This window comes from Porites lutea, chromosome 1 (assembly GCF_958299795.1).
Source record: "Porites lutea chromosome 1, jaPorLute2.1, whole genome shotgun sequence".
In the NCBI taxonomy this organism is placed as follows: Eukaryota; Metazoa; Cnidaria; class Anthozoa; order Scleractinia; family Poritidae; genus Porites; species Porites lutea.
In genome coordinates this window covers 872,564-897,793 of record NC_133201.1, presented here as the reverse complement: position 1 = coordinate 897,793, position 25,230 = coordinate 872,564, and the positions used below count along the sequence as shown (strand labels likewise).

The 25,230-nt window shown below is 38.7% G+C and overlaps 1 protein-coding gene across 1 annotated transcript in view; it reads right to left on the bottom strand.

Moving 5' to 3' along the window:
- LOC140928610 (uncharacterized) overlaps nt 1-10,084 on the bottom strand; it is a 35,787-nt gene extending 25,703 nt beyond the window's left edge. The window contains 11 exon segments of the mRNA XM_073378416.1: nt 149-306; nt 665-852; nt 1,183-1,465; nt 2,004-2,122; nt 2,266-2,676; nt 3,497-3,940; nt 4,801-5,184; nt 5,286-5,376; nt 5,474-5,727; nt 6,281-6,415; nt 10,081-10,084. Of these exon segments, the coding sequence (XP_073234517.1) occupies nt 149-306; nt 665-852; nt 1,183-1,465; nt 2,004-2,122; nt 2,266-2,676; nt 3,497-3,940; nt 4,801-5,184; nt 5,286-5,376; nt 5,474-5,727; nt 6,281-6,415; nt 10,081-10,084 (2,471 nt within the window).
- Between the last annotated feature and the right edge of the window lie 15,146 nt (nt 10,085-25,230).

Below are 25,230 nucleotides of genomic sequence, written 5' to 3'. Positions count from 1 at the left end.
CAGTAGATAAAAACTACTACACAATGCATGTACGAATTGCAGTCTAGTTTAGATAAAGGGAAGATTAAAAACTAGGTGAAAATATGATGAAGCGCGGTTAAGTTTCCCAGAAAACATAACAATTCATCGAAAAACAAGGTAGTCTTACTTATCCCATTGATTGTGGGCTGTCCAAGAGTCCAGTTTTATTAAACGTAGCTTGCCAGATGACTCATCGTCCTTTCTTTTTTCGCTCTCTGTGTGTAACCAAAGCTCGCAAGTGTCATCACATGCGACGAAGAAGGTATAATTGCCGCTTTCGGGAACCTTACGCGAGACAAAAAAGGGAAAAAATAAAATGATCTACTTGCCAGGCACGGGTTACTTCCTGTCACTGAATGCACAAGGGATGTCCAAAAGAATTGCTTTCTACAGAACAACAGTTACTTCAGTATTTAGGAATAAGGACTTTTGGGTGCACGTATAGAAAGTGATAGAGAACACCAAGTACTTACGCCCAGAAAGAAAAAACCGAAACAGAACATTAAAGATGATCCGTCCAATCCTTTAAAGAGAATACTTGGTCAAAGATCTGCAACTCATTTTGTACCCGTACTCATTCTTACTTACAACATTAAATGAGAACAATAATAAAGAAAAAAATAATAATATAAGAACTATTTACCTGCAAATACGCTGAAAGTCGTTGTCCGTAATCTGTATGGAAATTGAAGGGAGCGTCAAACTGTTGGAGAATGTTCACAACATCTGGGTTGCTTGGAAATCTGTTATCAGCTCGCAGACTGGTTATCGTACCAGAATGAATATTGTACCAAAGCTCTTGAAGAACGCCGTGAAGACTGTCTTCGCTTTCTGTGTATTTTATAACGGTCGAATATATTTGTCAATACCAAGCGAAGCAAAGACGTGCCTCTTAGAACCAATGTTTATAAGACTATTCCCATATTTTTGTACATTATTTGTCTTGCGCGCTCCAAAGTTAACATCAAGACCTCGTTTCTGATGTACACTGGCATGGGTGCCAGCGCGTCCAAACGGTCACCGTGTCAAACTTGGAGGTATTTTACAATAATTTTTCTTTTCTTAGTTTTGAATTTGGTGGATGGTACACAATTATCTTTAAAAATAAATTACTATTAAAAAATCAATGTACATGAAACAAAAAACGTTTACATTTCTCACCTATTGCCGTTATCATCACCTCGCATATCCGAAAATCGCCTACACCATCCTTTTTAATAGTTACATTCGAGGCAGAAATCAACGGTTCACAGATCATCAGTGTCTTTTGTCTGTCCTTCCAGGAGTAAACTTTACAGTTTGCTTTTTCGGTTTCCACACTGTTCCTTAAAATGACATTATGTTCGGGCATTTCTGCAAGGCAGCACCCCAGACTGTTAATGATCCAGATTTTGCTGACAAATGCTCGTCTTTGCAGAGTTACACCCCACCAGGCTGGCTGATCCTGTGGTTTTGAAAGAAAGTTTAGACAAAACATTAAAGTATTTGTTGTTGTTTTATATTTTTTCTTGGTACAACCTTTTTTCTTCAGTCTTTCAAACTGGATACCGTATATTACCATAACTAAAAGCAAAGGAAAATGAAATTTGAATTGAATCGCTGGACTGGCAATCCGAAGGTCCCGGCTTCAAGTCCCGCACAGACCGCTAACTGTATTTGTTCATCTTAGTGGCTGGCTAAAATCCACGGGCACCTTGAAGAATAACTAACCAACTGGTTACCAGTTGGGATTCTTAACGTTATGTTCCATTTGAATAATCTGTTTCATTGTCCCTGAAAAGCCCCATAAGGGGACAACATTAAGTTTTTAGTTGAATACCGGTTCCCTTCCATGAAGGTTCTAATATTATATAGAAGGCATCTTAACGACTCCCTACTCAATACCACCTTTAGAGAATTTAACTACTAGCAAAGCTAGTTGATGATCAGCATCTCACAAGCTAAGCGGGGTACAACTGAAATAGTTACTGCAAAGCACTTACCTTCTGCCCTTTAGCTGTGAAACAAGACGCAGTGTTACCGTCAATGGCATGGAACGGTTTACCCCTGCTGTTGACATGGCCGGATGAATCGATGGATTGCCAACCAACCAAAAATCTTCCTAAGCATTATCAAACAATAGAACAATCAAAATGAGAGGACCGTCTTCGAGGATGGTTTCCAACATTTGTATAGTGATCATCTATGGATCTAAAACAAACTTAATCAAGAAAGAAGTTGGAATCAATTTATCGACGGACTTACGTTCATCTGTTTCACAAATGAATCCGAATGTATACAAACAAGACTCCTGGGCAAGCTTCCATTCAGGTGATAACTTTGCTAGAACGCCACACTCTCCGCTCCACAAAACATCGGGATACCCGGAATGCCAAATGCTAGTGGAAATGTTGCTGCCGTCTAACCAATGCCATGTGCCAAACTTACGAATACCAAGAAATACCTTGATGTTGTCACCTGGGTACCTTTTGGCTATGTTAGTGAGATGGTCTCCAATGATTTTTCTTTCAATTTCAGTATCAACGACGGCTAGTTCACCTCCCAATTGTAAGCACACCTCACGAGCCTTGTTCCATTCTCTAGCAACGGAAGTCCCCGCAAACACTCCAAAACATAAGTCATCCACCTCAAACCAACCGGAATCACACGTAGATCCTGTGAAACCAATTACGAAAGGTAATCGTTTACAGTGAGTAAATCTTTAGCCAAAGACAATCCATCCACTTTACAGACGCTATGTCTAGCTGGATTTTTTAAAAATATTTCCACTTAAAAGACCACTTCCGCCAGGCAGTTCGCTCAAAGACATTAAAGGTAGCTATATAATACGCGTTGAGCTTTCGCATTTGCCTGCTGGAATTGTTTATTACTTTTAAGCCTAAAAACAATAAGAAACTGCCGAGGGCAAATGCGGCAGCTATACGCGTATGTAGCAAATGAATCCACCTTTTGAGTGCAACTATTGCTTTTTTTCTATGGCTCCTCTTTAATTTCTCCTCGTCCTTCCTTCTTCTCATTTTCCTATCTGTTCGTTGGTGTGATTTTCGGGCTTACCAGACGTAATTAAACCTCTTGTTTGGCCTTTTTTCAACTCTAGAGGCTGCATTCCTTTTCACAAATCCCGCCAACCATCCATTTTATGCACCTATTTTTATAGTACCTATAAGGAATAAGTACTAAACAATTTTAGTACAATGGAACCTCGATATAACGAAGGGCCAACGGACTGAAAAAATGTGTTATGTAACGAGGTTTCGTCATATCGAGGTTCGTTTTTCGTATATCTTACTATTACTGGGGTAAAGAAAATCGTTCATTATATCGACGACTTCGCTATATAGAGATTCGCTTTATCATGGTTGCCCTGTATTCAACTTATTCATAATCCCACTCCCCTGATAGAATGCTAGTTGAAAAGTACACTTAATCAGTCATATATAAACTAAATTTGTCTGGTCATTTTTGGTGTTATTACCTGCGGTGGTCTTTGGTTTCTGGCAGACAAATCCTTCTTTTGACAAGCAGTTTTCGTCGTTTATTCTCCAGCCTTTTCCTTTCCAGTTAGAGTTCCACTTTTCTCCAAAAATCAGGTCGGTGCACCAGCCATCACCTGACGGTTCCGAGGGTCCCCATAATAACGACTGAGCTGGAAACAGTTGTTTTCGGGCGGTAATCCAGCGCCCGTCACTGATAGCATAAGCACCAACAAAAAAGTATACTTGTTCCTCCAAATATTCGTCCATGAATCTAGAAAGAATAGAAAGTGTTTGCGGTTTGACGACATTTCCAAGTACAGCGAGTCTTCCTCCACGGTTATGACACTCAAACCTGGCGTCTTTCCAAGTTTCCTTTGGTTTTATTTGCACTCTTAAACATGATTCACCCAAATTACGCCAGCCAGGTGGGCATGCATTTTGTTCTGTGGATGCAAAAAAAACAGCAATGAATACTCTAGTTTCAGATCAAAAGACAAAAGCTTCAGATTTTGTTTCAATAACAACTCTTAGTATTTACCAAATCAGAGAATAGCAATTTTCGCGCGTTTCGATTGGCTCCTGTAACTCAGAATATCTTCGGCTATTCACTGTTTTGCGACCGGCGCCAAGATGGCTCCTTGTTTCAAGACATTTTCGAAAGACGACATTTGAGCGATAAATGAAGCAGTCGTGCCAACAAATACCAAGGCAGCGACGAACTTTGGCTTGTCGGTGTTTACTGGTAGGTAGAAAATTATTGTCATTCTGAATTTGCAACAAATGCATTTGACAAAATCCCCAAAATGTTTCTAAATTGTAAATAAAGTTACTACTAATTGACTTGTTTAATTTACAAAAAGTTACTTTTTTTTATTTTTATCCAAGTGATTTGGAAAATACTAAAACAACTATCCCCCTCAGGGTCGATGAACAGCGCTCGATATATATACCTAGACGCTTCGCGTTTGGGTATACAGTCAACTCTCCCTAAGACGGACACCTTCGGGACCAGTACTATATGTCCGTCTTAGAGAGACGCCCGTCTTATAGAGAGTCAAATAAGGGGAGTAATAGAGGTGTCCGTTAAAAGAGAGTGGACTGTATACCCACACCACTGTTCACCTCCCCTTCGGGGGATAGTTGTGTATTATTTCCTCATTTTGAAGATAGCTAGACATCTCGTGACCACCTGTCAATGGATATAAAGCTCACAATTAATAGAAAACTTACGGCCGCAATGAAACAGAACAGGTGGGTGTTATAGTTGATACACAACTTGGTTTAAAATGACTTATGAACTTACGGTCTAATGACACGTTTGCAAAGAAGTGCTCAATAACTGTTTGACCACAGCAGTTGTCATATTCCTCCAAGGCAATTCCGTAAGGTAGTTTTTCTCCTCGGTTCAGAAGCAACAACTTTTTGTAATGTGGCTGATATGTCCTTGAGGAAAAGAAGAAGTCTCGAGGGAAGCAACTGAGGTCGTCTAATGAAAGCTCTTGGGTGACGCTTTTTGCACAATGGACAGTGTTTGCTGGGTACACAAAGTACATCACATCGGTTGAAATGTTTCTTGTTTGAAGAGCATGCACTGTAAACTGATAGACCCATCCACTGTGAGCTGGAATTCTGTCCAATTTGAAGTCTGTAGCATCTTCTTTTATGAAGGCAAACAACGACTGGGTAACTGAAAAAAGGGGAAATGTCACAAATGCCGTTTAAAATGACTTTTATGAGTTTCTTTAAGTACTATTTCAAGAATGCAGTGATAAATTCTCATGTCCATACCAAGTCGTTCACAGGAACCATTTCTGAATGCGATGTTATCTATGGCTACGTCACTTGAATAGGAAATGCCCGTTAGTCCCTCCACTATAATCTATAAAAGAGTAAACCCTTAAAGTTACAATAGAAGAGAAGACAAATCATAATTAGGTTATAGTCCGCTTTGTTGCTTCTTCAGTCAGATAGATTACCTGGAAGGGAGCCGAAGAATTGAGGAATATAACAGCTTCGAGCCATTGATTGGGGTGATTGCCTGTTTTAACCCATTCCACTGTTTCATTGCTGTTTGCTTTCATGTAGATTATCAAGCTTCCCATGGAACTTCCATACATATGATACATGAATGACATGCACTTTGCACCTTGCATTACAGGACTTAAAAGCCTAACGCTGTCACCATGTTGCCGCGGAAACGATGCTTCAAGATATGCGTACTTTCCATTTCCTATAGATTTGAAATAAAAAAGAAAGAAAACTTAGTTAGCACTTCGATTTCTTCAAATCAATTGCGCTTAGCTATTTTTTTAGAATACCAAGTAATCGCAACACAACAATTCCACGATTTTTAAAGTGTGCAAGCGAACTGAAATCACGAGAGAGTAAAGTACAGCTCCTTAAAACCTCTAATTTCATTGGTTCTCCATAACACGCAGCTCCATTGCTTTAGGGATAGAGTCATTGTTATATCTCTATGTCTATTGTTTTCACTGCCAATCCTGTGAGGCCTTGTAAAGAGCTGCGTGGCGCCCAGGAAAACACTGACGGTTGCTTCTAAGTTACGGTAGTGAAAGGTATGGTGAATTGGTTTTATTTCTTTCAGCATAATAGCTGCACGCTTTGTTGTTCAATTTTGCTGTAGAAAATGGTTCTTAATTACTGTAGTTCAATGAAATGAGACACTGTTTAATATAACTGTCTTAACTACACTGAGAGTGCCTGAAAATTCAAATAAACGTTAGGTACTGATAAGGAGTCGATATAGAATAAAGAGTTAATACCTGAAACATCAGAAAGAGGTCCTGTTCTCCTGCTTGGTGTTTGCCCTGACTTTAAAGTCCAGTTAAACGTCGATTTCTCAGAGTTTTCATTTGTCCATGCGCAAAACGTGGAGTCGTCAAAATCGCAGTCTAGCACTTGACACAACGCAAATCAGAACGAGATGATGTAGACCCACAAAAAATTGAGTATCAATAGCTCGCTGTAAACAAGCTGATGTAAACTGATTTATGTTTATTCAAAATCAAGAAAGATCGGGCAACGTCCCTACTCATCGTAGTTTTCAACGTCAGAAATTTTTTTACCTGTTTTATCCAATTTTGTGGGATAAGTTGCCGGGTTCTACATTTTCCCAACGAAAGTGAGAAATGTTTTTAAGGCAGAATCGTGCAACTGGTGTTTAAACAGCACTTTAAGTTTCAAAAACACGAGTTTGCCTTCGAATAACTTGGGTTTTGATTGGTCCTGCATTTATCAGACCAATCAAAGTTTAAACAAAATGGTGGAAACCATGTCAAAACATGTCAAAAAAAATTGTCGCGTCGTAACGGCTGCGCGATTTTTAATGAAGTACTAGCAAAGACTCATTATGATTCCTAACATGCTTAAAAAACTCTTGACTGTACTATGGCTATATTTTACAGCAAAAAAATCAGAAGTCAAGATTATAGATGGTTTATGACTGCATGAAGGAAAGGGATAACAATTAAAAATATCTTTATCGCCTTCCTTTTAGCCAATGAATCAACCTTCTTTCCCAAAATTAATTCGGTAAATTGTGGACATTTTTTGTTTCTCTCTTTATAAGTGAGTATTACTACCACAAAAGAAATAACACTGAAAACAATCTTGATACATAATAATTGTACGCAATATCTTTAAGGATGAGGAAAAAAAAGAAAATTAAACAAATTTTGGGTCATGTTCTAGAATGTAAAAAAGCACTATTTTCTAATAAATAAACAGAGACGAAGGAAAAGGTCATAAAACGTAGTGGATCCTGAGACAAACTCCCTTGACGTTTTTATCCGAAAAATTACTTTTCTTTAACAGAGGTAAGACAGTGCATTTCAAATAGCTTTGGCAAGCGCATACATAGCAAAATACTAATTTCAGCTTTATTTGAAGAGTTCCCTTTAAATGCTTGAAAACTGAAGCAAGGCTTTTAATCCTTGAGGCTGCCACGAAAAATCAGTAAAAAAATATCTGCAAAATACCTTAAGGCCAAGAAAGTAAAATTTTGTTTTCTCTGGTGTATGCCATAATTTTACAGTCTAAACTAAATAGGATATACCTTATCAGTTCATGTTAATTTTGAAAGATAACTTTGACACTGAAATTTTTATACGTGTTAAAATGTGCTTGCCATTCAGGGAAACGAAACACTGCCCGCCGTCTTCTATAGTCGTGAAAGTAAAATTACCTGGTGTAAAAACTCACCTAAGTGTGGATAACTTGAACTGTATCGTGCAAAGGATTGGTAAAGCAAAACTTTAAAAAGTGTAATAATAAAAGTAAGCCAGCCGTTAAACGAAGACATGCTGCCAACTTTTTCTCTTCTGTCTCTGCAGAATGAATAGTAAATGAGAAGTATGTTTAGTGCTTTCGATTGACTAGTGGCACAAAATGTTGAAACGAATGCAATTTTTGCTTAACACACAGAGACAGTCTTTATTGCATTTCGCCATGATTATTAATGCAAATGTATAATCTTTTGCATTACACGCTGTTAGACTTCCGCCGCCAAAACTCTCTAAACAAATAACAGGATTTTGCTACAAATAAAGATCGCAGGAAAACAGCACTTGTTCATGTCTGTCTAAAGGAGGGAAAAAGAATAAACCCCAGTTTTAGCATAACCATTCTCAATGTAATCAATGGAACATTTTAGTCCAAAATAAACGGTACAGTTTATTCAACATAAGATTTAGTTCTGTCTCTTCAAATCGGTAACAAATATGTTCTAATACAAAAAATAAAACAAAAAGATATTACGGCCGGAAGGGTGCATCAATAGTGACAAATTACTGAAGTGTGGCAGTTGAGATGAGTTTTGCTGCATCACCTTTTGACAAGTAAAACTGAATTTGACGACAAGGTTCTCTTTGGCTGTAATAATTTTTATCAGAGGTAAAGATATATATAGCTTGCTAGGGCCTAGTTACTTTTCATATCTCTTTGTTACTGACACAAGAAACACCACTTAGGATGTCAGTAATGATACTTCACTGCTTAATTGCTTCACTGAAAAATTAACTGAAAAACTTTTACTAATAAAATTTGAGTACCTTTATATACACGGTTCATGAGAAAAGATGTTTGCTACAGAACCATCCCATCAATTAAATATGACAAGATTATAATCTGAAGCAGGATTTGAAGTAAAAAGAAACCTCCCAGCGAGGTCTTGTTAGCCGAGATTGGAAACGAGCTGTGAGTTGATTTCCACTGAACGCACAGCAGTAATTTTGTATGAGGACTAATAATATCACCGTACAGTTGGCTGATCAAACAGTTGGAAATATGCCAACCTACATTGGTCAAATTATAAAGTTAATTCCAGATGGTCGAAACGAAACCCCAAACTGTCAAAAGCAATTTCACCGATTTGATAAGTTTTTTCATCTGAAAAAAACTCGCTGAGCAAACTAACTGACAGTATATCAAGCTGATTCTAAATCTACAAGCGTATCTTATCCTCTTTCAGGGTGTCTTAGTTGTCATTTTCCTTGATAATTTCAGCTTTTCTTTTCCAAATAAATAAATAAAAACTTGAATTCGCAGCTGCTTATGTCTCATCACAGCATTTTAGGTCACGCATTTGAACTTTACGTCACGCCGTGAATATTGTACGAATATTGTGCGTAAAGAAAAAGGAATATTGTGCGAACATAAACATGTTTTACCGACGTTTTCAAAAATTGTCTAAACCTTATGCAAACAGCTACCTACAGTGTTCAAACGACTTATTCACAGATGGTTAAATTGAATGAATACTAGATAAAATGAAACTAATGACAACAGAGCGCCTAAAATCATCATCTAAAGTTTACGTGAAAACATCCTGCCTTGCTATTAATACATCAAATGGCCTCAAACAGTTCATATATATATAATTATATAAGCAACCGGTAGCGTTTGGTTCAGTGTAATTTGTATACTTATTAACAGATTAAGACTGCGATTGGCCAAATAATGATCACGTGACTATCTTCGAGTTCACGTTTTCTGTTGCTTCAAAAAGATATAAAATTGGCATTCTAGCAAAAAAGATTGTATTCAAACCTCTCAGCCTTGAGCCCTTTCCGAACTGCCCTATCGACAAAGGAAATTTCTACATACGATACGAACTTCGCGGATTAAAAACGATTTAATACTTGTATTTAAGGACTAATATATAGATTTAGCCAGGGCTAAAAGCGAAGCTCTCGATAATATTTATACTTTGTTCAAACAAAATATAAAATCGCGTAATGTTAAGCGGCGAAGGCAACGCCGGAGAATGGTGAAAAACAACAATAGGTCTACTTAGCATAAAAAGCAACTTTGCACGTGCTACACACTTTTTTGTACATTTCTTTGCCGTTGTTTTGCACGACTACAACGTGAAACTTCCAGAAACTTCTTAGTTACGCCAAAATAACCTCGAGTTACATTTGGGTTGCCATACCTGTTGATTGAGTTATTTTACATTGGTATGCCTTTGGTGCAGACGGACGGTCGGGCGGGCGGTCGGTCGGTCGATGTACGGTCACGTGATTACCAAATTTTTTCGGATGGGTGGATTACTTTATTTTCTTACCCATGGTGCTCCGCTGGCGCGCTTCGCGCGCGAGAGTTCCGCTCAAATTGTTTTACCAAGGGAGTTAGCAGTGAAAATTAAATGGAAAACTTGTTTGTTTGTCTGACTAACCTTGATTAGGATTGCTAATATGCTTTCTTCAAGGGCGGAGCGACTAAATTTACGTATTCCTTCATGGCATAGTTCGAGGGATCTCGCTTAGAGCACACCAACAACTAGAGTCTTATGTTACTCATAGTCTGGTAGGGCTCAATGAAATCACTTGTATGAAATTGAAGAAGAACATAGGTTTTCCTCCTGTTTACGTAGCAAAAGCCGGTCCTTACTGACGGTAAAAATCTCGTTTGCTTGTCAAACAACATGACTTTGGTTGCGATTGTGGTTTATTCAGTTTTATCAGTGTAAGGGTGTTGTCAACACTTTCAATTAAATTTGCACTACCTTTCACATTTAAAATGGAAGTTTTCTACGGTGCAAATACAGGTGAAAAAACAGGCTTCAAAGCCAATCAACTGTATATCCTCTCTTTGTTTTGGATTTCAGGTGATGTGAAATAACATTCAAGAATAATTGGAAAGCATTTACCGCAGAATTGGATGGCCCACACCTGTCCAAACAAGCGTAGGCGAGTAAATATACAATCACATCCCGTTTGACTTAATTCAATTTGTATTCAAATGGGTCCATATGACTGCAAGAAATTCACATTTAGAATGGGTTTTTTTGGAGTGCTAGTTGTTGCATTTTTTCATTTCGTCTGTTTCTTTAATTTGGTTTTTATTTTCTTGCTACCCAGACGTTGGTAAATGGATGTTAGAACTGCCAAGCCAAGCGTGGTCCTTTTTCAAACCAAATGTAAACTTTTGAGAGGCGATTTTTAAAACCCTTTCACCACCAAACTATTTTTCCCTGGACGATTGGTTCCTCGCGGAATATATATCATACTCAAGTGGTTAAAGGTTATGTTACTGATGACGTCAAATCTCAACACCATAAAACCAAATTTTGCTAAAAATTCGTTCAATAAATAAATAAGTAAATAAACGAGGAACAGCTTTTGGCTCAAATTGCGATGAAAAAAAAACGGAAAAAAACTCTGACCGTGCGTGGGGGCCGGGGTGCTGTAGCATCACCCCCTCTCTTCGAAGGTTGAGGGTGGTTGCAACTAAATTGGTCCCTCTGTTCATTGATTGATACCAGTGATATGGGGTCTTCTATTATGACTCAAGATACAATCTGGAAAGTTAAATGATTTAGCGTATGACCCATCTAAAATGGAGCCACATTGTCTCTAGCTTTAGATAACCCTTCTAATAAATGCCCTATTCGGGCTCTTTCTTTAATGGGTGATAACAAAATTCTGCTGTTACATGGGGATAGTGGGAAAATATTCATGATTTGATTTGTCACTGACCACGTGATGGTAAACGCAGATTTCCAGAGATCCTCTTTTGACTACCCTCAACACAAACTTTCTTCCTAATAAAGCTTTGAAATACTGTTTTGTGTATTGTTATGAAAAATTGCTTCCCAAATGCCCGAAAAAGGAAAGTGGCATTCACAATTGTTACAGACAACTTCATGTCGAAAGTAAAGTAATAAAAAGTCTTGTCTCAGTCAAGTACGTGTCATGTGAAGTTTATCAAATAATAAATCTACAGAATTGTGCTCGCTTAGTTCAGAAATTACATTGCGACGGCCAACCCAAGTAACTGAACTTTTTCTTCCAGAGAAATGAGGCTAACTGTGAAAAGGAACTCTCAGGCTAACAGGCTAAGTGCACTCTTCAAAGGCAGAAGAACATCTGCAACTGACAAACAAGCAACGGATGATGATCCGGAAAGAACTCCGGATACGTTCAGTATCCAGAAACAATCTACTTGTTTCACAAGCGAAGAATTGAGCCTTTTTCATAATTCAAAGAGAGTAAAGGAGACAGAGTATCTCACTGTTCTTAATCGTATTCTACAAGAACAAATAATCAACACGACAGAAGTTTACACCATCGCTGGAAAGATGATAAGGGTTGAGGTGCTTGAAGACACCGAACTATAGTATCGCAGTCTACTACTCACTGGATATAAAATTGTCTTTTTCTGCCGAACTACAACTTAAGGAAAATGGAAACAATAACGATATGTCGGCCAGACTTGAAATAGGTCAATTTTTGCCCGTCTCTTTTGAATTCAGACGACAAGCGTGGAGGTCACGTAACGCATTTCATCAAATGTGCATCGTCCTCAATAGCATTGAAAGGAAGTCACGCAAGAATTAACTTCCCTCAAGCCTTCTGAATGCGGACAGCGGAGACGGAGTAATGAACTAACTCACTTTAGTACATGCTGCTTCAGAAATTTTCTAGAAAAAAGGCCATTTGTTATACGCTTACAGGAGGTTCGAATGTAATTAAATTAGAAATAATTACTTAATAACATGCATGTTACAGTTACTTAAAGAGTATGCTTTTTATACTGTATTCATGTTTTAGCCCAAAAAGTGCACTGAACCTCACAGTATTGTATTGCAACGGCTTACCATGTTCATTATCATGCCATTTCTCGTAACTATAGCAACCGTACCAAAATCTGTCGAGTGAAGACAAAAACCAAAGTACAACAGCCTGTGAGCAAGCTCGCATATTTGGGCGAGCGAAGAACGCGAGAGAAGAAGAACGCGAGAACGAGAACGAGAACGAGAGAAAAACGCGAGAACGCGCGAGCGGGGGGCTTCGCCGCTCGCTCGCGCGTTCTCGCGAGACTAGCTTCGCTCGCCGAAATAGGGGAGCTTGCTCGCAGGCTAATCAAAGTACAGTACAGGAAGAGTTACCAGTATGTACAGAATAGTCTTAAATAAATTCAGGCATCTACCCGTCCGGAAGCCAAAAAGAAACTTTTTTAGGGTGACGTGGGGTTACAGATTTTCCTTCTTTTTTGGTTAAGATTGTAGGTTTGTTTAGGAGCACCATGTTTCTTGAACTTGACAACAATAAGTAGAATTCCAACAGAGTTCTCGCCACACCACTTATCGCCATCGAGGGGAACAGTTATTTGGTGATTCATCCTCTATTCGCGGTTACAGTTCATACATTGAAGTATCGACTTGGGAGGTCTAGGGTTAGGGTTAGATGTGTCAGTGCTTTAGCTTGTGTGCAACAGACGTCTCGTATTTTATTTCTTTCACGTGAAGCGAAGGAAATAGCAGACACATTTGCATACAAACTACAGGCTATCATTTACAGACAAAAAAAGCTGTTGCATTCAGCAAGTATATTAAAAAATCAATAGCAATGTCTCATTGTGGTGGCATGTGTACACATAACATCATGGGAACAAGGGATCGAGGATTTTAAATTCGTTTCTCGAGATTGGACGTTGAAACAATAGACAATGAGTTGAGCGCGCAATCTCTCCATTTGGGGAGTCGCGAGAAGTCACGCGAGAGCCGCACCCGTAAGGAGACGCCACTCGCGGCTCGCTTCGCTCGCCACTCAAAATGGAGCGCTTGCATTTTACACACTAGGGGGTGCACGCGAGCAGCGCTCAATATCACTCGTTGAGTTGAGCATGACTCATCACTGGCAATTCAGACCCCAAGCGTTGACCCTGAGGGTCTCTTCATATGAGCCCGGTTGACCGGGCTGGCTCGGTTACCGGGATGAATTATGCTTTGGGTTCATATGAGAAATTTCAGCCCGGTTTCCGAGATGAGAAAAGGTCAAAGATCCTGGGTACGAGTTCTGGCGCCAAATTTAGGAAACAAAGCAAACATAGCGAAACACAAAAATTTTAACTTTTGGGCCTATCTTAGCATCGGTAACTCTTAAAGCTGTATCACTGCAGTTAAATGGGATGCTTATGATGTGGAAAATACAGCAGGCAATGCAAGACGATGCCATCCGGACCGCCAGAATTCATCCCGCCGTTCATCCCGGTAACCGGGATGAAGTGTTCATATGGCAAAATTTCCAGCCCGCTTACCGAGATCTCGGTTGGAAAAACCGAGATCTCGGGAACCGAGCCAGCCCGCCCTCTCATATGAACACATCGAAAATTTTACAAAGGATTTAGAGGTGAGGCGAGATCTCGGAAACCGGGCCAGCCCGGTCAACCGGGCTCATATGAAGAGGCCCTGATTCATTTCGTTTCGCATACAGAATTAAATTTCGAACTTTTTTACAACTAACATGATGGAAAAAAAGTTGCTGCATCCACAGATGTGGACAGCTCCTCGCCAACTTTAACATTCATGTGGTCGTCGTTTAAGACGGTTGATAGTGAAATAGACCTTTTCACGGTTTATGACGCCATCTTGGCTGGCGGACAAAACACGGAAAAAATTACAGTGAATGTATGGGATTTTGGCCCACTTAAAAAACCGCTATAACGCCGTTACAAAGAGGCGAATTTCCAACATTTGCCACTACCTTAAATAGTTTTATTGATATCATTCACTCAACAGAAAATAAGGCTATTAAAGAAGGTACGACATCCGTAAATTCGAATTATAAATCTTCTCATGCGGCTTCTAATTTCATGGTAATTTGCATAATGTTGATTCGAAGGGTTTGTATGAAATTTTAGAAATTCGTTTACGGTTGTTATAACCTGAATCTTTCCTTTATACTTCATGAAAATAATCTCAACACAAATGTCTTTTAAAATACATTTTCGCTGTGGAAATCCGACTCTTTGCAGCGGCGTTATAGCGGTTCCAAGTGGGCCAAAATCCCATACATTCACGGTAATTTTAGCCGTGTTTGCCCCCCAGCCAAGATGGCTTCATAAACCGTGAAAAGATCTATTACCCTGTTAAGCATCACGTATTAATTTAGGCCAAATAAGGGAGTAACCCCGCTCCCAATGGATCCGCGTTATAGGGAGAGATGCAAAGTAGGGAGCGGGGCAATTCTGAACGCCTGGAACGAACAGATAACAATTGAGGAATTTGAAGACCTCTTGTACTGAATAACTGCAAAACAACTAATTTCTTGAAGTAATGTATCTTGGTGTGGACTATTTCTCCTAACCTTCATACAGGCTTGTTGTCTAGTGCGTGATTGCGTGAAGTCGGCTCTAAGCGTTGACAGGACGTGTGCCTAATTTCCCTGCGCCGGAGGTACTCCCTATAACGACCTATACGGGAAGATTCCCCCCCCCCCCCCCCCCCGAAAGAGGTACTTTTTTCAAGCTTTCAAGGTACAGTATAGGAAAGGGTAAAGATTACACTAGTTGAAGTATATAAAAGCGTAGGGAAATCTGTCATTTCGGTCTGTAAAATGACCCAAAAGAACTAACAGAAGCATTTTATGGCTGTGAAAAAGTCGACACAACTTCCTAGTTTTGGGATTTATTCACTTTCTGACAGTGCATTGGAAGCAGTTGGAAGGGATACAAAGTTCTAAAGTACAGTAGGTATGTAAAAGGGGTACTATTTGTCAAGGAAGGTATACTCAAGGGATAGCTTTCTGTCAAAAATGGTATTTGAAAGGGTAAGGGGTTGGGCCACGGGGCGGAGCCTCCCCGTATTAAACTTTGTTAAGTACCTCCACCCCCCTCCTCCCCCCTGCCCCTCGCTTGTCCCAAACGAGAAGTGGTGCGCGAGAGAGATTTAAACATTGAAAATGTTGACAGCAAGAATTAACCTGTATTTACTCCCACTAGGAGAAAATCCCCACCAGCATTTGTCAGCTTATAATTAATGGCACTAGGATACAGTAAATATGGCACAAAAGTAGGCGACAGATTATGATGAAAAGTTTGTTGATTAAACCTAAAATTGTAGTGTTTATATGTTGTAAACAAACACAGCCTAGACCTCCACTGAATATAGATATACTGATAACAGATTGCCAAGTCAATCAGTCTAGAGAATTCTTAATTGTTTAGGCTTTAGCGTTATCTGCATTGCCATTAAAGCCAGTTGAGTACTCTGTTTATATATAGCACCGGAAAAATGCCAAACAGTATCAAGTTAGCAGGAAGGAACAAAAACCGATGAAATGCCATCAAAGAGGGAGAAAACCAGAAGGGCACAAAGATATGCGCAGACGATATCCGCTGATTAAACGATCAGCATCCTGACTTTTCATTGTTGACATAAGGATTCATTTACTTGAATATTAATGTGAGAAACATTTAGTTAAATGTAGCAGTCATCACACTAAAATACAACGAGTCTTTAACAGATACTTCTTCAAAAGACGACGCTTTATACAGAAAGGAAAAGCTTGCCTGGATACCATTTCAAGAATTGTTGTTGTCGAGCTTAAGTTCGAACTGAAAATGTGGAAATCATCCGGACGCCGCACCGCAGCTTTCCCCTTCGCTAAACGTGAAGTTCACGAAAATGATCAAAGTTCCCGCACAGCTACGCAAGAAACATCGTTTATTCGGAGAAATAAACCAAGTCCGTGTCACTTATCTCCAGTGGATGACAACAGATTGAAATGCAAGTTCGAAGCCATTGATGTTCTGTTGCAGATTCTACTGCATCAAGATGAACTGACTCTTAAAGAGTACACCATCAATGATAGAAGAATAAAAGTCCTTGTTATTGAAGACACCGAGTTCTAATAGTAGCGCGATTCGATTCCATCAGATGCTATGTCTTTCTATTGAGCAAAATAGCGGAATTCACTGAAAAGTTTTACTTGGCGAGATGTAGACTCGTTAGATGCCGGAGTTAGGCCCTGAACAGTAGTTATATCTTATGGCCGAGTTTACCTATTTAGAGCAGAACTACCTACTGAAAATCCACCCGTCACCATGACTAAGCAGAGATTATATACTTTTGCGTGTGCATCCGGCTCTACCAACTGGTTTGATGTTGCTGCACTAGGATTTTCCGCAAAGTATGTGCAGTTCTTGAGTCGACGTCGCATAACACTACATACTTTCAGTTCCATTTCAATTCGACGGTGCACACGTTAACTTCGCCGGTTCTCCTTCATGGACTTCATGGATCATGCTTACGTGTCTGTTTTTGTTTCAGTGAAGTGCATGAAAAAAGTTAGAATAAACATACACTGTATATGTTGCCACACGATAGACTACCATTTAATCTATTGGAAACTAAGAAATTTAATAAAGCGAACGGCCGGCCGTAGGCTCCTCTGACCTCACGCTTCGTTGGAGATTAACTGCAACGAACTTATTGTCTGCTCTAAACCTGTCTTGCATTCTTTTCCTGAACACACGCAGTATCTATGATTTTTTTTTTCTTAATTTGCTAAAGGAATAGTGTTTCTTAGTGGTCCTATAAATAGCAGGCGAACTGTAAATTTAGAAAGCGTTTACAACCAATTCCATCTTTTATAGTGATGATTTTTATTTTTTTTTAAGCTCATATGGCTCGAGTAAAAAAAAAATGATTAAAGATACAAAGCATAGTTTCTACTTACGGTCACTATACTACAATTCTTGTGTAATCGTGGCTGTTATATTTCGAGCCACCTGGCAACTTTTTAAAAAAAAGCGAAGCATCATACACCAAATAGGAAACGTTTCATTGTTTGTAGATGGGACAATCGACTGTGTTTGTTGTTGCTGTTGATTTTTTTTAGTATCACTTGGCAAAAAAAAACTCGATCACCCGCTTGCCGCTGTTCGGGAAATGAGCCTAAGCTTCCCCCCACCACTCCTCTTCTCGGAAAGCAGAAAGACGGAATCTGAGAAAGCGGGGGGGGGGGGAGGGGAATTGAACCCAGCCCAGAAAGTGTAAAAAATATTAAATGAATTTTCCTCCCTCTAAAGTCAAAATGGCAGAAATGAATTTAAAACGGTGTGATTTATGTCGGTAAGGAGGCGTCACAGTGACACTCCTTAATCTATGCACCCATCTTTCACTGGCAAAAAAAGACATACCTTTGGTCTCATTATTTACTCCCAAATCCTAACAAAAAGGACGATTGATGATTCAGTTTTTTATGGGTAACTCTTAACAAATTAAACGCAAAGTTAACGTAACAGCCTTCAATGGACAAGCTGAAGCGAAGTAAAGCCGTAACAGGGTGCGGATATTAAATAAAGAATAAAAAATAACGGCATTATAGCTCTCCAATCTCTCCTCCCTCATCCTCACGTACAAACCTGGGCATCACCAAGATGGCCGTTTGAAAATTCTAAATAGCCGAATTGTGAAGTCATATGTCTTCAGATTACTTTCCGTTCAAGCATCATTTGGCACTTAGAAATATGAGCTCTACTTATAATTTACACCAAATGTTTTAGCAAAAACAACTATTAAAATGTCACATCCTTGTCAGGTAAACTGGCGAAAAAGTTTCTTTCTTTCTTCTTCTTTCAATAGTAAGGCCCAGGTACCAATGAGGCATGGCGATAGCGCAGGGGCACCCAACGTCAGTTTTCGGAAAATATCTGTTCGGAAGACGATTTGAAATCTAGAATTTTCGGAACATTTGTTCTGAAATTTCTTGCTTGCCTACCTCTCCTAGGATTTTCGAACATCTAAAAAGTAGCGGCAACAAGATATTGGATTTTAATCACTATGAAAAATGTCGTATTAAAAACAAACAAATAGAGAGAAAATGCATAACTCATGAAAATATTCAGCAATATACTTCTTGGAAAAAACACAATGAAGCATGCAAATTATGATTATCTTCGAGGAAAACTGAGTGCTCAAGTTTTTAAGTTACTCTCTAAGCTAAGACTCAAGACTTTTCAGTACTAACAAGGAATATGAAAAGACAGGAAAAAATACAGAGAAAACTTCAGTGCTTATTCCCGCTTGTCACCTTAGCTTTTATTGTAAAATTAATTGTCACTAAAAAGTTTTTTCACTGAAATTACTGAATGAATTTATCATCAAATCCTTCTACCTGATGTTTCTACGAAATGCCTCAGCTTTCATTATTTGAACAAGCTTAACAGCTAAAATAATCTCGATTGACAATAGTTGAGAATTTGATAAATTAAACTCTTTACAGAATACATAAAAGCATAGTTTTTACTTTATTTCATGTCAGTTCAGGGTGTGGTTTCGCTATTTGCATAATTACATAATAAGTCCTACTACCGCATACCTTGGTGACATGTTGCCTGCGAATCCTCAAAATGTTTCATCCACATCTTTGGCTTAGAAAATTTCTCAAAACTTATTTAATATTTACTTTTTCCATGCCCCTAGTCATTTGAGACATACATGTTAAAGTAAATGGTACTGAATCTTAAAAATCCAACACGAATCACTGATTGTATATCATTTAACAAAAAACGAAAGGAGTTTTGTTATGTCTACATAGAGGATTAAAGACGAGCAAATATTTTCTTAGCAAATATCAGTGGGCAAAACCTTGTTCTGCGACCCACGAAAAATGTTCTCGGACTATTACAAAATACATAGTCTAAGAAAATAGAAGTTCAACGATTTGAAGACCATTAACCAAAAGTGGCACTGAAAAACATAGGGTATCCGAAACTGTTCCACTAACTTCATTCGGTAGTCAATGAGCCCTATTGGTGCTAATACGCCACAAAATTGTCATCATTTCAAAATTCTGTATCTTCGACTACGTGAACCTTGAATGTATTTCCATTGACTGTGTATTCTTTAACTGATTGTACTTCTTGGAGTTGCAATATTTGTACCAACACATTTGCCATTTGTCTTCTGTGTGAGCGTTGTTCATAATCGTAGTATAACTTTTCCAGTTGGCTAAACCTTGAACTTTGAAGTAATTTGTGAAAGTCATCTTGTTTATCGTGCGACCTGCAAGCAGTTCCAATAATTCTTGAAAGTCCAAAACATCCCCGTGTTATGTTTTCTGGCGAGGCTTTCAGCCTTGGTGGATGAGAAGCGTTCTCTCCTTCGAGTTTATCGTGCTCCATACAATGCAAGGAGAATCGTAATTCAATCACGTAGACGGACGCATTCTAAGGCAGCTTTTCCCAGACTGAGGTGCAAACATTTCGTACTTTCCAGAGGCTTAATGAGGTCCTTAACTTTAATTAAGGAAGTGACGTTAAAGCTTTTACACGATCAACGTCCATTGGTTTGTTTTACAGGCGATGCTACCGCGGTGTCTCAAAGGTGAATGACAAACTGTTAAACGTCTCTTACACGATGTATAAAGTCATTCAAAATCTTATCTTAAGAAACTAAGAAACATTAACAAACAGTGCCATGGAACTGTTTACTTAGCTGCAGAGAAAAATAGGCGAGCTTTCTTACTAAACAAAAAAACATGGGTGTGGAAATTTGAACGTCAAGCTCAACGGAAAGTACACATTTGAAACGCGTGGCCCGGCCAGTAAAGCTTATAACTTAGGGATGGCATCAATTGTGTACGCCAGTAGTTTGATCTCAGTACATATAAGTGCTCTAGAAAGAAGCAAATTGTACAGCTTGCTTTAGAAATGTCAGCACTTGGCTGAGAGAAAAGTGTCAATGGAGTATCAGGAAGAAATGGTATGTTTCGCGCGTTGTTTCGTATTTCTTAATAAAATACGAAAGCGGAGAGTTAATTGGAAAGTTTCGTTAGTAGAGAATACGCGATGAAAAGCCAACACGAGTCGCACAGAGCCTACGTTTAGAAATGAAGATCTAAGCACTGAGACCAGTCACTAGGTTAACTGTAAAGACCACTGATGTATCGAGGGAGTGCGTAGATTCGATTTTGATGGTGTCAGAATCATGAATGTCATTGACGCTGTTAACATGAGGCCTTTCTCAGGGCTAGTGGTTTGCACAGAGGTTCATATCACGCTAAAGACGTCGTCTGTATGGACTAAAGATCGGGTATCATCAGACCATTCTTATACAAAAGCTCATGCATGGTAGCCATTCTTATACCTAATATTACTGACAACAATCAGTTTCTTGTCACGAAAGTTTCCTTCTTCTTGTCCAGAGGTCGGCTCCAAGAATTCCTTCCACCTTTGTGACATTTTAAAATTAAGGGGCCTTTACTGTTCTAATGATTATTTATTATTTGTTAATTTATTTATTCGTTTAGTTATTTCCTTGCTTATCTGTTTATTTATCTAATGTATCTATTTATTTCTTTATTCATTCATTCATTCAGAATGTTTGTATGTATGTATGTATGTATGTATGCATTTATTTATTTATTTATTAACTGTGGATTTAAAGCAGTTGGTCTTCTTTAATTTAAGGTGAAAGGTTCACAAGACCTGGTTTTCTAACTAGTTTGTTGCATTTATTTCTGCCGAAACGGCAGAACATTTGAAGGGAGCTGACTGGTGACTCTCCCGTAGTTATTCACTCTTTGTTTGGAAATATTAGGTGGAAGGGCTTATATATATAATTACGCTCCCCAACAGCACCTACTCCGCCTTCCCTGTTTGCAGATACAAGATGTAAAGGCAAACAGGAATTCCAGTTATTTACGGTGAGAGTAATTATACACATATGCTTCATTGTTGTGTGTTCAATATTGAATAACTCGATGAAAGAAAATTGTCATGAATCCCATTTCAACCACCGCACGTTATCACATCAAAGGGATTGCGTGGACCGGCCTAGATAGAGAATACAATCTTAAAGTAGGAAAATTGATTCCTGTTTCACTTAAGATTTGAATATTAAGCCTTTTTTCAGCGATTTAAATCTTCTTGCAGATCATAGCAATACAGAACGACGATGAATGTTGAAAACCCCACTTACGTGTGGCATTTTGGAATCTGAACTATGTCAGTTGGAAGCCTGGAACTTCGAACTAATACTTGAGGATTAAACATCAATGCGGCGACAGTAATTCCACCAATGACCAATATGCATGACTCTTTTGTTGCAGGATTTATACTGCAGAAGATACAAACACTAGAAACTAGATTAAGAGTGGAAACAAAGAATTCGCACGATCATTTTGTCCAGACTTGATAAGCGAGAGTCGGTTAAATAACTGATTTTCATGACTCGCTATTTTGCATCTTCAGAGTGATCTCAAGCGGCCTATAAACCAAGGGAAATTACCTTTTCGTAAGCAAAGCCGTTGTTCGACGACTATTCTATTTACCATGAAGAAGTTATCTCCGACTCGAACCCCTTCACTGAGCGATATTCTTAAAGAGGCTGTGGGGTCGAAATTAAGCGACAGGAGAGGGGACTATAAGGTGTTGGAATTTAAACCAGTTACTCGATCGGCGACCGGTGCGACAACAAGACATACTCGCCTCCATGAGGCATCCAGCGAAAATAGGAATCGTGGTTTACCCGAAGCGACAAAGGTGTTACTTCAGATACTGTTAGACCAAGAACGCTCTACACTGGCAGAATACACGGTAAACAGTGTCACTTTCAAGGTGTTTGTGGTAGAAGATACCGAACTTTAACAAGGTGACATTATGGTAGTGAGATGGAGGTTTTATAAGACCCCAATAACCTACACACGGATTCCGTCTAACGTTCGCCGAAGTGTTTAATAATTTCAAGACCAAGCACTGATTATACACCTTAACTAACAGCAGAGAACTTCGTGACGACTTAACGAAGTGACGTTAATCGGATTTTTGTTGTAAGTTTACAAAGCTGTTTGTATCGGGAAACAAAAATCATTGTTTTTATAAAGATGAAACTTAAAGGTACAATATTTTCGTTTCTCATGGTGACTTGCTTATTTATATTCAGACACATTTAAAACAACATATTGTATATGGACATAACATCGCCGTGCAAAGTGCTGCCCGGCTGTGATCATCAAATTAAATCTATATTTTGTTAATAGTTCATATCTAGTGGCAATTAAGAAATCTAAGCCAATCTCACCAGTGATTTGTGAACGTGGCTAATGTATAGCTGAGTAGCTCCATTCTATAACGAAGAAAGAAAGAACTAACTTTTTATATAAATACTCAGCAAACAAATAAAACAAATCAAGTGATTGTTTCCTTTAAACAAAGCTTCCGCGGAGCTTTTGTTCATGAAGTGAAAGGAGGATTAAAGACAGGTAATAAGAGTTTATCTAGATCACGGACGGAGTGGCTGTTGTGGCGTTTAAAATCAATTCATAACATGCCAATTGATATCTTTGAGCAACAAACTTGGTGCTCCATGTTCTCTTTCGGTCAAACCCTAATATGCGCGTTATTTGATATAAGATGATGGAAAAAGAGGAATTATATCTGTAAATGAACGATTAAAAAGCGAAACACCTATCATGTACATGTAATTAAGTTTTTTTTTTATTTGTACCCTAATAAAACGTGGCAAGAGCTCTTGAGGTTAAAATGGTGTCACTGCCGTCTCTTCCGTGGGACTCAGCGCAAGAACAGATAAATCGCGTGTAAGTGAAATTTAACACATAACATATTATCTTCATTATTTGTTATTTGCAGCAAAGCACGCTTCGTTGCATGTACATGTATAAGAACGTGACCACTCGCGGAGAACCGCATACATACCGCACAATACGGTTTCCTTGAATCATGATATCACGTATCCGCAGTGAGAGGAGAGAAGTGGCATCAAGTACTTACTTTAAAATAAAGAAGAAAAAGTGAAATATTGGAAAAACTCAAGTCATTTTGTCTTTGCTGTTTTAGAGTTACAATGTTTCCTGACGGCATTGCCATCTACATCTGTACTTACAGCATAACGGAAGCCGGATATTTTGCCTCATTGAGTTGCGATACAGTGGTTCTTCATATCTGATGAGGATGTTTAACGCAAGTTCGTGGTGATTTCAGAGGCGATTAGTTACGATTCATTGCGTTTTTCCAAATCTCGTAAAATCTGTAACAACTAATTATAACTTGTCTACCAAAGTGTGATTTTTGGTATTTTTAACACACACACAAAAAAAATCAAAATTCTAGCATACAGCTTCATAACAAGTCTAACAAGGGCGATTTCGTGGTAATATATCGCCTATAGTTTATGCGTGCGATTTGAAATCGCGCCCAATTGCTTTTATCAACAGGCCAGTGCAGCCTGAGCTTTTGACATTTTCTTGACAAGTCAGTTCCATTGGCTAGGCCAGGTTCTTTCGATCATTTTTACCATCATCATCATTTTAACAAGTCATTTATGGCTAGTCTTTCGGCGAGGAGCTAAAAAAAAACCGGATGCTGTTTGATCCTCCAACCATTTAAAGAAAATTCGCCAGGGTTGCTCTTAAACATATGTAACAAAAAGCATTTCTTTTAAACAGGCATTCATTAATTTACTTGAAAAGGGACGGATTTGTCAGCTTCTGACGTCTCATTTTCAATATAACAACAAAATTTTACTGAACAGATGCTGAACTTAATCATCAGCCACCACGCTAAAAATAATTCTGACTTGAGAAATTTAAATTAACCAGGTTTATCGACACTTAATGTTATTCCGACCACCTTATTAAAAGAGCTGCGAAGCATTTTGTTATCCTAAATGCCAAAAGTACTTCATATACCAATTATTCTCAGAGCTGATAGAGGCCTCGTCATTATAGACTACTTGTACATAAACTCAGAATTAAAGAAAAGAAACAAATAAAAGTTCACCATAAAATGTAACCAAGTTGTAAAGAATCTGAGAAAATAATCCACCTCCCCCCCGCCCCCCTTCCCCGTCCCCCAAAAAAGACAATATCGAATAAGCGTAAAATATAGATATGCCATTTTACATTCCCGCCTTGCCCAAACACGTGACGGTAACGCTTGACAGCAACGAGTACTTTAGAAATCGTGTTTACTTAGTACTCTAACCGTGGCGCGAGCTGAAGAAATACGGCTATATCCAGAATCTTTCCCCTTCATTCAAGGAAAAAGAGGAATTTGTGATTTTGAGCAACAAGAATCAGGCAAAAGGCAAGGCGGCAAAAACTTAAAAAACAAAGTTAACAAAAGATTCTGTACATCACGCATCGCGAAAATCTGTCACAAACACTAACTTAGTTTTCGCTTACCATTTAGTTGCTGCATCACTCCCTCCCTAGAAATAAGGCTTGGAAGTTCTAGTTTCCTTTAACTCTGCGTTAAATTTGCGAAATTTTCCGTTTTTCCAGAACTGGATTCTGTTGTGTCATTTGGTAAACGGCCAGTGCCATGTTTTCTATGCTGTTTGTAACTGTGTCGTTGACAGATTTCTAAACAAGTAGTGGGATGTTTCTTCAAATCTGTTAAAAATCTGGTGCTTTTTGCAGTTCACCAAGACTAAAAGCGCCTTTTTCTTTTCTTCGTCGTGACG